This window comes from Hippopotamus amphibius, chromosome 6, assembly GCF_030028045.1.
Source record: "Hippopotamus amphibius kiboko isolate mHipAmp2 chromosome 6, mHipAmp2.hap2, whole genome shotgun sequence".
NCBI classification, from domain to species: Eukaryota; Metazoa; Chordata; class Mammalia; order Artiodactyla; family Hippopotamidae; genus Hippopotamus; species Hippopotamus amphibius.
The window spans coordinates 31,982,225-31,996,327 of record NC_080191.1 but is presented as its reverse complement, the minus strand read 5'-3'; the positions used below and the strand labels follow the sequence as shown (position 1 = coordinate 31,996,327).

General features: G+C 35.7%; 1 protein-coding gene across 1 annotated transcript in view; it reads right to left on the bottom strand.

Moving 5' to 3' along the window:
- Window positions 1–13,349, bottom strand: part of NKAIN2 (sodium/potassium transporting ATPase interacting 2) — a 507,063-nt gene extending 493,714 nt beyond the window's left edge. The window contains exons 1-2 of the mRNA XM_057737751.1: window positions 13,266–13,349; window positions 11,918–12,055 (exon numbers count right to left, since the gene is read on the bottom strand). Coding sequence (XP_057593734.1) covers window positions 11,918–12,055; window positions 13,266–13,349 — 222 coding nt within the window. The remainder of the gene's footprint in view (window positions 1–11,917; window positions 12,056–13,265) is intronic.
- Between the last annotated feature and the right edge of the window lie 754 nt (window positions 13,350–14,103).

Below are 14,103 nucleotides of genomic sequence, written 5' to 3'. Positions count from 1 at the left end.
ATACACACACATACATATATATCTCTCTCACATCTCTGCTCAAACTTTTTTCCAAAAATTATTAGATGACTTACAGATAGGAATTTAGACTGTTAAAATGTAATTACTTACATTTGCTACATTCTATAAATGAACACCAGAATGCGGGCACAAAGTATCTTCTTGTAGAATAAATGCCCCACAATTCCCTAAGGGAACACAGCCTTTTGAGAATAAATTGCATTCACCATGTTGCATTATTACATTTATTTTAGGACTACAGGCTAAATCCATAAAACTTGTAATGATGTTTTTATTCCCTTCCAGGCTTATGGGAAAAGACTTATTTTCACAACTACTCTAAGTCATTAGAAGTAATGTTAATTTACTACTCGTACTATCTCAAGTATTTTCATCTCTAATCCACATTGATTTTCTGTCCTGAACACAAAGTGTGCATTTTTAATGCTTTAGCTGCAATACATTTTCTTTTGGATATTTTTTTTCCTGCAAAAACTGAATAAAAGACTCAAAACAACTGCCTAAACATAGATTAATAATTTCCTAGAAATGACCGAAAAGAGTACACAAATTTTTAGGGAGATAACATTACTAGAGTGAAAGAAGCATATAACCTGGAAACTGGACATAGAACGTACTCCTCATTTATTGCTGTTCGGTATAGTCTCCATGGGGACCTGAGCTTCCTGAACACTTAAAATTCAAATCATGGCGGATTATCAATAAATAGTAAATTCCAGAAATGTACAGTCTATTTTTTTCCACACAAGTTGAGCTTGTGACTATTTGCTTTTACAGACCCTCTGATGAGTCTACACATTTCCTCAAATGCCGTAACAGAATGCTTTTACAAAATAGGTCTTAACTTTGTTTTCTGGTGCTCCAGACACCTTGTGGCCCTCAAGACTTGCCCAGGATGACATGGGGATCCTTTTCTTTAGTATACTTGCTCAAAGAAAAGCAAAATCAAGGAAGTCAAAGCAGGTGATATTTTGTCTGAAGCTGCCTCATTGCTGTCTTTCTATACTGTGCTCTCCTTCAATGGAGAGAAGAATGTGTGTCAATTCAGAAAGCAACACTCATTGACAAGTATATATTAATATGCTACAAAAAAAATTGTAGAAAAAAACAAACCAACCAAAAAAACCCTAAAAAACATAGCAGCCCAAACTGAGGAACCAAAGTTTAGTGTTAAGCAACAATCTGAAACTATCCATCTAAAACTTTACTATGCAAACTAAAAGTAGTATTCAATCCTCATTATTTTGGAAGAATGAAAAGGGGTCTGATGACAATCTAACAGTTCATTATTTTCGAAATCCAAGGAATGAAGATTCAAGAACACTGGCTTTTCTTTCTAACCATCACAGCCCTGCTTCCTAAAATTAGCTTTAACCACATTATTTTAATCTCTTGATTTTTCAGAAACAATACAGGAAACCAATCCCAATTTTTCCCCACTCACTTAATTTTGGATTAGTTATTGTAGCCTAAACAGATCTCAAGGAAAAGCTCTGCAATAGGTACAATAATATATATACATACATACATATTTTTGATATATAATATGGGTTTTTTTTCAATTACATAGAAACAAACTCTCTCAGCAGTTATTTGAAGCTCTTTGCAAATAAATGTGGAGATATTTTTGTTCTTAATTAATATATAATTTAATAAATATTGGATGTAAATTATATTATATATACATATGTACATACGCCTACATATGAATTACCATTATTAAAATGCTGATTGCCATAAGAACTATTAAAAAAATACCATTCTAATTCACTATTTCTGGAAATTAAGGATACCCTATGATATGGTCCTTCTGCAAAAATAAAATGTCCATCACTAAGAGTTTTGTGTTCTTAATTCTTGAGATATAAGGTCATTTCCTCACTAAATGCAGAACTAAAAACATATTTATATCTATTTCTAGTTTGGGGATGAGTTTCACTGACCAAGCCAGTGGTTCCAAGCTCTACAAGGTATTTATTCTTTTTTTCTTTCAAAATAACTTGGTTACATAGAAACAAAGGGAGGGAGTGAGGAAGAGGAGAAGGAAAGAAGGAAGAAAGGAAAGAAGGGAGGGAGGGAGGGAGAGAGGAAAGGAGGGAGGGGAAAAAAAAGAAAAAAATTGAGAGTTACAGCAACATGTCCTGCGGCAGTATCATCAAAAAAATTTCTGTGCCTTTACTACGTAGGAATCTGCAGACTTCTCAGATTATTCTAGACAACTCAAAGCAGTGCAACTCATTAATATTTTTTGTCATTAACTGATAACCAATGGATATCTCAAATCATATTCTGCTTGCCACTGTCTTTAGCCCAAATGAAGATGCATTTGTTAATTCCATTTATAACATAAGGTAATTCTTTCATGGGAGCCATTTGTATGTATTTACGTACGAATTACTCCACCAGAGTTAATCTGGTCTTTTCTTTGGGACTCTCGATGCTGTAGAGAATTATACAATACAAATGCTTTCTATGGATTCCTGCTTCAGATTTCCTTTGCCTGGAATTGAAATCATCTATTTAATTTTACTTCAACATATTATATTCTTTGAAATGCCAGAGGCTCTCAAAGGGTACTAATGAGTTCTTGTCCCAATTAACTGTTTTAAATTTTTAAATTTTTCTTCTTTGCTCTGATGAAAGAGAAGATTAGTGAAGGAAGCAAAACTCATTACCAGCGCTCTTTAAATTTTACTTGTTGCTACTGTGCTCAGTGTTTCAGAGGATATCCACATTCTTTTTTAGGGGGCATGGTAGCTTTCAATTAAATAGAATAAAATGTCCCATCAATAAACTGAAACTCTTTACAAACAGCAAGTATGGAAAGGGATACTTTTTCCTTAGACTCTATTTTTAGGGCATCTGCCCTTTTGTTTTAGCAAAATTAGACCTAAGGATAAAAAGGACATCATTACACTTTTCAAATTGAAATTTAAAGCAACAGAAGATATCACAAAGGGAAAGGGAGTTAATTTGAGTAAGAGAAAAATAATAAAAATCAAAATGAAAATTAATATTTAAAGGGTAAATGCCTTCACTATGTGATCCATATATAAAAATTGTTATGATAAACACTAAGACTCCATGGAAAAAAATGAGCAAACACAAAATGACAAGCTCTCAAAAAGGAAATGAAAATGGTTAATGCACATATGAAAAGCCCAGCTCAGTAAAATAAGAAATGCAATACAAAAGACACTTGTTCTCCTAGCAGATTAAAAAATATGAGACCAGATAACGTTCAGGGTTAGCAAGAGAGCAGAGAGATACACTCTGCTGTACATTGGTGGTAAAATAATTCAATAAAATGATTTTGGACAGGTAATTATCAATTATATACTAGAAGACTTAAAATTGTTGATATTATTCAGATATACTTATGTATTTTTCCTAAGGAATAAAATCACAAACGAAGATGGTGTTTTTTTGTGGAGACGATTATAGGGAAATATGTATCATAAAAACATGAAAATAGTATAATGTATAATAACACATAACATACCATAAGATGTAGTATATATTATGTTACATAGTAAAATATACAACAATGGTGTAAAAGGTTAAATGAAAAATGAAATAGCCATATGAGATCCAAAATTGTTTGATATCACATTAAATAAAAAATACACATATTTGAAATGTAGCATAATCATATACATTTCAATTGCACATACATGAAGGAAATGTGCAAAAATATCAATGTTTCAGTTGCGAAATTACGACAGTGCTTATCTCTATTTTTATATTGAATTGTTTTATGTTTCAATATAAAATGGCGAGTATCAAGCAGTATCAGCAGCATTTCGTCTTGTGGAACTGAAAACCACTGCCACAGAAAGATAGAGAAAATGAAAAAGCAGAGGACTTTGTACCAGATGAAGGGACAGGATAAAACCCCAGAAAAACAACTAAATGAAGAGGAGATAGGCACCCTTCCAGAAAAAGAATTCAGAATAATGATGGTGAAGATGATCCAGGACTTTGAAAAAAGACTGGATGCAAAGATCCAAAAGTTTACCAAAGACCTAGAAGAATTAAAGAGCAAACAAACAGAGATATGCAACACAATAACTGAAATGAACAATACACTAGAAGGAACCAATAGCAGATTAACTGAGGCAGAAGGGCAAATAAGTGAGCTGGAAGACAGAATGGTAATAATCAGTGATGTGGAAAAGAATAAAGAAAAAAGAATGAAAAGAATTGAAGACAGCCTAAGAGACCTCTGGGACAATGTTAAACACGTCAACATTCGCATTCTAGGGGTCCCAGAAGGAGAAGAGAGAGAGAAAGGACACGAGAAAATATTGGAAGAGATTATAGTTGAAAACTTCCCTAAAAAGGGAAAGGAAACAGCTACCCAAGTCCAGGAAGCGCAGAGAGTCCCAGGCGGGATAAACCCAAGGAGAAACACACCAAGACATATAGGAGTCAAACTGACAAAAATTAAAGACAGAGAAATGTTATTGAAAGCAACAAGGGAAAAACGGCAAATAACATGCAAGGGAACTCCCATCAGGCTCACAGCTGATTTCTCAGCAGAAACTCTGCAAGCCAGAAGGGAGTAGCACGATATATTTCAAGTGATGAAAGGGAAGAACCTATAACTAAGAATACTCTACCTAGCAAGGATCTCATTCAGATTCGATGGAGAAATCAAAAGCTTTATAGACAAGCAACAGCTAAGAGAATTCAGCACCACCAAACCAGCCCTACAACAAATGCTGAAGGAACTTCTCTAAGTGGGAAACATAAGAGAAGAAAAGGACCCACAATAACAAAAACAAAACAATTAAGAAAATGGTAATAGGAACATACATATCGATAATGACCTTGAATGTGAATGGACTCAATGCACCAACCAAAAGACACAGACTGGCTGAATGGATACAAAAACAAGACCCATATATATGCTGTCTCCAAGAGACCCACTTCAGACCTAGGGACACACACAGACTGAAAGTGAGGGGATGGAAAAAGATATTCCATGCAAATGAAAATCAAATGAAAGCTGGAGTAGCAATAGTCACATCAGATAAAATAGACTTTAAAATAAAAAATGTTACAAGAGACAAGAAAGGACATTACAGAAAGATCAAGGGATCCATCCAAGAAGAGGAGATAACAATTATAAATATATATGCACCCAGTATAGGAGCACCTCAATACACAAGGCAAATGCTAACAACTATGAAAGAGGAAATGCAAGGCAGAAATAGAGACACAGATGTAGAGAACAAACACATGGACACCAAGTGGGGAAAGCGGGGAGGGTTGGGGGAGATGAATTGGGAGATTGGAATACCAAATTGTACGCTCTAAATATATTCTGTTTATTTAAAAATATAATATATAATATAATATATAATGGCAAATATAGAAATCCTAGAGGCTCTTTCAGTGGAGAAGAAAAGAAATTTTATTGTTAATATCTAAGTCTCCAGTGTACAGACAGCCTATGGAAATTTCTTAACTGCAGCAGTACAGTGTTATTAGTTAAAGCTTGTCTCCAATTATGCATTTTTCTCCTAAACCCAGATCCTTCATTGACCAGAATTCCTGTCATCTATGAGTCTATTCAAGTTTCTTTTAATTAAAATTCCTTTTATCATCTTTAGGCAAACTGAAAATTGCTGATTCCATTTTTATGGAGAATTCTTTATTTTCCTGAATCAACTTTTGACCTTCAACATGACATCATGGCCACTAGATTCCATGAACTTGGTATATAGAAATGGTTTGTTACACAGAAATTACACAGAATTAGATAATTAGGGCAGAAATTGAGTGACACTGTAACACAAACCTAAAACACACAGCATTAATTTTGAGGCAAGGTAGCAGCTGGAGGCCAAAAGGGCAGTGAGAAGAATCAGTGAAAACAGGAAAAACAGTAAAATTTTTTTTGAGGAATGGAGAAAAGAGGACTCACAATAATTATTATTGGAACAATAAGCTTAACTATTGCCTATAATAACTGAAGATAGAAAATATACCCATAAACTTGTGGATCTGGCTGAGGGGATTTCTGAGCAAACAGCTGACAGTGTTATTTGTAATCTTTGAGCCACACGTAACATGATATTATAAGAGAGAGATGAGCTAAGGAAAGAATAATTCAGTTTTCACGTGGAATTTAGAGGATATATTGCTAACTCAAGACTTGCTGGGTTGGAAAATAAAAGTTTCACATTTACAGCATCTCCAGCTGGCAAAAGATCTTCCAGCTAAGACACTGTCTCAAGAAAAAGAACAAATTCAGGATGCTGCCTGCAAGTCAAGATCAAATCCAAGATATAGCACTAAGACACATTGTTAAGACCTCAGAAAGATTTCAGAGATCCTCTCAATTATATAAAAGTTCTAACAATCTTAAGGGTGTCCCATGGTATCCTAACTCTTCTGTAATACTAGAGAGAGTGTTCTATCTTGAAAAGATTTGTGGGTACGTATTTTATTTAAGAGGACTGATTGATAGGGACAGAGTAAAGGGACAAAGCAGATGATTAAACAGTTAATCCCACTAGGGGATTGTAAGTAGAGAAAAAAGCATGGGAGACCCCTGTGATCACACAAGAAAGCAGGTTTGCTGAACCACAAAACCAAGCAGGCTTGCTTAGTGACAAACCATGCAACAGAAGCACGAGATATGCTCCCAAACAATAAAGCAATGGTGTCATGAGACCCACATCCTTCCCAGTGAGCTCAGTAAGTTGATGATTCCTAAAACACACTCCCCTGCACAGATTCAAAACAAAAATATAAAGAAAAGGTAACATTATACTAAAACCTGAAATGATTTACCATTTTCAGCATACGTTACCGCCTTTTTTGTTCATTTCCACTGCACCACTGACAGTCCTAGCTTGACAATGTAGGGACTAAAAAACTCCTCCACTTGACATGGAGCAGGAGCTGATTACAGAATCTTGTCCTCTACTCAAGAATGAGGGAGAAGGTGATCTTCTCCTCCTCCCCACTTTTCCTTTGATTATCAAACTGTAGCCCACTAAGTTCTCAGAATGGCATACTCTTGCACACCTCCTTGTAAGCCTCACACGTCTCCTATTCTAATAAGTCACTTCTTATCTATCAATTTGCCTCTCGCTGAATTCTTTCTGTGCTGAGATATAAAGAACCAGAGCTCCTCAGAGCCCCTCCCACCCCCCACCCCAAAATGCCACCTGTCAGTTGCAGGATGGGATTATAATTTGGTACACAGAAATCTCACAAAATTTTTTAAGAGTTGTAGTAGCTTAAAATAAAAGTGGCATTTGGTTTTTCATATATGGCTTTTATTATTTTTAGGTAATTTCCTTCTATGCCCATTTTCTGGAGAGCTTTTATCATAAATGGATGTTGAACTTTGTCAAAAGCTTTTTCTGCATCTATTGAGATGATCATATGGTTTTTATCCTTCAAGTTGTTGATATGATGTATCACGTTGATTGATTTGCATATATTGAAGAATCCTTGCATCCCAGGGATAAACCCCACTTGATCATGGTGTATGATTTTTTTAATGTGCTGTTGGATTCTGTTAGCTAGTATTTTGTTGAGGATTTTTGCATCTATATTCATCAGTGATATTGGTCTGTAGTTTTCTTTCTTTGTGACATCTTTGCCTGGTTTTGGTATCAGGGTGATGGTAGCCTCGTAGAATGAGTTTGGGAGTGCTCCGCCTTCTGCAATATTTTGGAAGAGTCTGAGAAGGATAGGTGTTAACTCTTCTCGAAATGTTTGATAGAATTCGCCCGTGAACCCATCTGGTCCTGGGCTTTTGTGTGTTGGGAGATATTTAATCACTGCCTCAATATCCGTACTTGTGATTGGTCTGTTCATGGTTTCTATTTCTTCCTGGTTCAGTCTTCGTTCTCAATGGGGAAAAACTGGAAGAATTCCCTCTAAGAACAGGAACAAGACAAGGGTGTCCACTCTCACCACTATTATTCAACATAGTTTTGGAAGTTTTAGCCACAGCAATCAGAGAAGAAAAAGAAATCAAAGGAATCCAAATTGGAAAAGAAGAAGTAAAATTGTCACTCTTTGCAGATGACATGGTATTATATATAGAAAACCCTAAAGACTCTACCAGAAAACTGCTAGCACTCATTGATGAGTTTAGTAAAGTAGCAGGATACAAAATTAATGCACAGAAATCTCTTGCATTCCTATACACTAACAACGGAAGAGCAGAAAGAGAAATTAAGGAAACTCTCCCATTCACCATTGCAACAAAAAGAATCAAATACCTAGGAATAAACCTGCCTAAGGAGGCAAAAGATCTGTATGCAGAAAACTTTAAGACATTGATGAAAGAAATCAAAGACGACACAAACAGATGGAGGGACATACCATGTTCCTGGATTGGAAGAATCAACATCATGAAAATGACTGTACTACCCAAAGCAATTTACAGATTCAATGCAATCCTGATCAAATTACCAATGGCATTTTTCACAGAACTAGAGCAAGAAATCTTACGATTTGTATGGAAACGCAAAAGGCCCCAAATAGCCAAAGCAATCTGAAGAAGGAAAAATGGAGTTGTGGCATCAGGCTTCCTGACTTCAAACTATACTACAAGGCCATAGTGATCAAGACAGTATGGTACTGGCACAAAAATAGAAAGGACGATCAATGGAATAGAATAGAGAACTCAGAAGTAAGCCCAAACACATATGGGCACCTTATCTTTGACAAAGGAGGCACGAGTATACAATGGAAAAAAGACAGCCTCTTCAATAAGTGGTGCTGGGAAAATTGGACAGCAACATGTAAAAGAATGAAATTAGAACACTTCCGAACACCATACACAAAAATAAACTCCAAATGGATTAAAGACCTACATGTAAGGCCAGACACTATAAAACTCCTAGAGGAAAACATAGGCAGAACACTCTATGACATCCATCAAAGCAAGATCCTTTTTGACCCACCTCCTAGAATCATGGAAATCAAATCAAGAATAAACGAATGGGACCTCATGAAACTTAAAAGCTTTTGCACAGTGAAAGAAACCATAAACAAGACTAAAAGGCAACCCTCAGAATGGGAAAAAATAATTGCCTATGAAACAACGGACAAAGGATTAACCTCCAAAATATACAAGCAGCTCATGCAGCTTAATACCAAAAAAGCAAATAACCCAATCCACAAATGGGCAGAAGACCTACATAGACATTTCTTCAAAGAAGACATACAGATGGCCAACAAACACATGAAAAGATGCTCAACATCACTCATCATCAGAGAAATGCAAGTCAAAGCCACAATGAGGTATCACCTCACACCAATCAGAATGGCCATCATCACAAAGTCTGGAAACCACAAATGTTGGAGAGGGTGTGGAGAAAAGGGAACTCTCTTGCACTGTTGGTGGGAATGTAAGTTGGTACAGCCACTATGGAAAACAATTTGGAGGTTCCTTAAAAAACTACAAATAGAACTACCATATGATCCAGTAATCCCACTCCTAGGCATATACCCAAAGAAAACCATCATCCCAAAGAAACTTGTACCATAATGTTTACTGCAGCACTATTTACAATAGTCAGGACATGGAAGCAACCTAAATGCCCATCAACAAATGAATGGATACAGAAGATGTGGCATATATATACAATGGAATATTACTCAGCTATAAAAAGGGATGAGATGGAGCTATATGTCATGAGGTGGATAGAACTACAATCTGTCATACATAGTGAAGTAAGACAGAAAGAGAAGGACAAATATTGTATGCTAACTCACATATACAGAATCTAAAAATGGTACTGATGAACTCAGTGACAAGAATAAGGAAGCAGATACAGAGAATGGACTGGAGAACTCGAGGTATGGGAGGGGGCGGGGGGTGAAGGGGAAACTGAGACGAAGCGAGAGAGTAGCACAGACATATGTATACTACCAACTGTAAAACAGTCAGTGGGAAGTTGTTGTATAACAAAGGGAGTCCAACTCAAGGACGGAAGATGCCTTAGAGGACTGTGGCAGGGAGGGTGGGGGGGACTCGAGGTGGGGGAGTCAAGGAAGGGAGGGAATACGGGGATATGTGTATAAAAACAGATGATTGAACCTGGTGTACCCCCCAAAAAATAAAAAAAATAAAAAAATAAATTAAAAAAAATAAATAAAAGTGGCAGAAAGAGTTCAACCAATAGCTTAGAACACCATGCTCTATTTTAAATTGCCTATCATCCTATTACTAGTCTATATTTCCGTATGATTTTCAAATAATAATAAAAACAAAAAGCAGAAAAATATTATAGCTAACATTTACTGAGCGCTTTTTAAATATCATGCATTGTGCCACGAACATTTTATAGAATATCCCACTTACTCCTCAGGAAAAAAACAAACAAAAAAACATACTTTTAAACTGTTCAAACATTTTGATCCACACCTAGATTTTTATTCCAGGAATTTAATCACAAAAGGAGATGATGTATTTATATGGTGATACTCAGAGCAACGCTATTTATTAGAATAAAATCATGGAGGAGCCTCAAAGTGTAATGAAAGAGGAAAGTTACATTGAGACTCTTTCGCATGATATCTTATAATGTATTAATTAAAGCATATGAGTCAATATAACTAGTGCTTTCATTTTTAATGTAAAACAACTAAGTATTAGTCAGGTTATGCCGTCCAGTCACACAGAAATTGGTAGATGAAAGAGTTCAACCCTGGAGTTATGACTTCAGAAAACCCATTCCCAAGCACCATACCACCTTCCTTATATTGGATCAAATTACAATTTATAAAAGAAAGTAAACACTACTATCATATTTTATGCATTGGAAAACTTCACTCTGCAACAGAACACACCCTACTGTAATCTTGTAAAAAAGTATCACAAGATTTACAGGGAAACAGACCCGTAGACGTGACATACACTCATTTCTGGGTGTGTTCCCAGAGGAGAAGACTACCGGCTTCCAACTCAGCCTTAGCCAGACAGTGGATCCCTTGATCCCAGCTGCCACCACATTGCCTGCTTCAGTACCGATGAGCTTTATCTGGGTGCCAGATGACAGAGAGAACAGGTCAGAAGAGTGCATCTTTTACTTTAAGAAGGCTTTTGTGAAACCTGAGAAGGCCTACTGGTTTGTGTTGAATAAGGCAGATCTTCAGCTACACTGTCTTACATAAATGCCTTTGCCAAAAATGTGCTTTATAATTTTAAATAGATGCCTATAGATTTTTGCTTTGTCAAAAACAGAAGAGATAGAAAAAATGATGACACTAAAAAAAATCTACATTAATGAAGAGCTATAGCCGAGATCAGAGGCAAATACAAAAGTAAAAAATCCTAAATTATGGTTCCCATAGCAACTGCAACACAGTTGGATTTCATTTTTATGTTAAGTAAGTTTAACTTGAGTGGGAATGCAAAATACTTCCTCTGAGCCAAAAAGAGAATTATGGAGAACACAGAGACGATGGTCCAGACTATTCTGGCTTTCAAGTATGTCAAATATTAACCCTAATATGTGTTAACATACTCACATCAATACTATATGTTCATTTGTATTGCTTTTAAACTACCTTTGTTCAATTTATAAAATATAATTATTTAAAATGGGAAGAAGTCACATTAAAATCTGTTAAATCATAAACCATGACTTTATAATTTGTACATACAGGGGCACTGTTCTGCTTGTAATTACAAGAGGATATTTGCTGAAAGTACAATTTAGAAAATACAATCTGATTCCATTCACTGCCAAGTGTTTTAAACTTGACATTTTTAATTACTGTAGATATAATCTGAAACTATATAAACAAACACATGGTATTTTAAGGAGAGGATATACATATAGTTTTTCAAGACATTTGTAGTTTTCATCTTTTTCTTTCAATAACATTTTTTAAAAGTAGGAAGGGTACTTACTCCTGTTATGTAACGAGGTCTATATTGAATAGTTCCAAATAAACCAAGAATGACGATGATAATATGTACAAAATTTGCCAGGATAGGTGCCCACTGATATCCAAGGAAGTCAAATATTTGCCTCTCCAGCACACAAACCTAGAATAGCAGAACAGGATATATAGATAAGAACTGTGATGAGAGAAAAAAAAGGATCACACTGACATTATAATTAGCAATTAGAACTGTGTGTTACTATATCTGGTGTTTGTCTTTAACAGTAAGAATGACATTTTTAGGTATATTTGAAAGGAAGGCTATCAAAGCTGTGGATCCAGAGACAGCCACACTTCTTTCAGGGATGGTTTTACGGAAGCATCAAGTAGTATCTGCAGGATATCATCTGTGCAGTCACAGGATAAGTTGTATTGTCATATGTGCTGTCAAACACTTGAAGGCATCAACCAGCAAGTTCGGGAAATGACGTCCACTTGAAGGGTTTGTTGTTAGGATCTGCTCAAATGTCATTGTATAAGTTGGGAATAGAACAAAGGAGGTTGATGGAGAGGAAAAAGAACTCTTTGGCAAGGCAAGAGATCAGATTCTAAATGTCGATCTGCCACTAGGCAGCTGTAGTGCCCTAGGTAAGTCATTTTCTTTCTTTGGGGGTCTGATTCCTCATTTGTAAAATGTAACAGTTTGATTAATGCCTAGGGTCCTTCTAAACTTAATAGTATTACATTTTAAATCAAATGTGACTTTCTTGTTTTACCATATCTAGTTACCTGTAGTAACCAGGAAAAAGAAGGGCCCTGAAACTTGACACAATGGAAAACAAAAATAAAAAGAAAGCATCACTGTTATAAAAACAAGAAACTTAAAGCATTTCAAATTCTTCTGTGTTCATCTGTGCTTACAAGTTTACAAATAAGTCATCTATAAAAATCTAAACAGTGGGAGGAAAAAAGCAAAACCAATCAACCAACCAGCTCACCAAACAACCAACAACCCAAGATTAGCCTGTAGTCCAGAAGTGTTGATTTATACTGGCAAGTGAAACCTGTACAGTTGGCAAGCCTCTCATCAGATCTAACAAAGCAAAAGGGAATGGTGTGAATTAAACTCATCTTTATTTTTTCTGCCTGCCCTCAGGTGGAATGATAAACTTTCTGTTCCAAGTAAAACACTGTAAAAGGACCTGAAATTAAGCATGGAGATTCAACAATTGTTTTTCAGCTAGCTTTTAAAGGAAAATGATTTTAAAACCCCGAAGTCACTAACTATTCCTTATCACTCTGCTTTAATGATATTTCTTGTCAGAAGGACACACTAACTCTTCAAACAGACTGTTTGCTTTTAAGTTAAATACCTGTAGCCTCATTTGAAGAGCTCTTGAATGATCATTATTCCCACTGCACTGCTTTAACTGACAGCACATTTCCTCATCAGGCATTGAAGGAGAAAATAAACTCATGACAACTGTTTGCATAACACTTCTTTTTCCGAAGACACACCCGTTACCATGTTACGCTGTAACAGTAATAGTCCAGCCTAATCAAGTTGTAAGTTTTACTTCATCTTGGCAGTGAACTAAAAAAAGAGAGGATCTAGGTCTGGTTCTGTTCTACCCTACGTGTTCTTTTCTTTTTTTAAGAACTTTTATTGAGATACAATTGACATACAATAAACTGCATATATTTAAAATGTACAGTTTGATGTTTTTTTCCTTATTAGTAATGTATATATGGCAATCCCAATCCCCAAATTCATCCCTGCCCAACCCTCCACCCCCCCCAACTTTCACAACTTGGTGTCCATATGTTTGTTCTCTACATGTATCTCTATTTCTGCCTTGCAAACCGGTTGATTTGTACCATTTTTCTATATTCCGCATATATGTGTTAATATATGATATTTGTTTTTCTCTTTCTGACTCACTTTACTCTGTATGACAGTCTCTAGGTCCATCCATGTCTCTACCAATGTCGCAATTTTGTTCCTTTTTACAGCTGAGTAATATTCCATTGTATATATGTACCACTTCTTTGTTCATTCATCTGTTAAAGGACATTTAGGTTGCTTCCATGGCCTGGATATTATAAACAGTGTTACAATGAACATTGAATTTTTGAATTCTGGTGTTCTCTGGGTACATGCTCAGTAGTGGGATTGCTAGGTCATATGGTAACTCTATTTTTAGCTTTTCA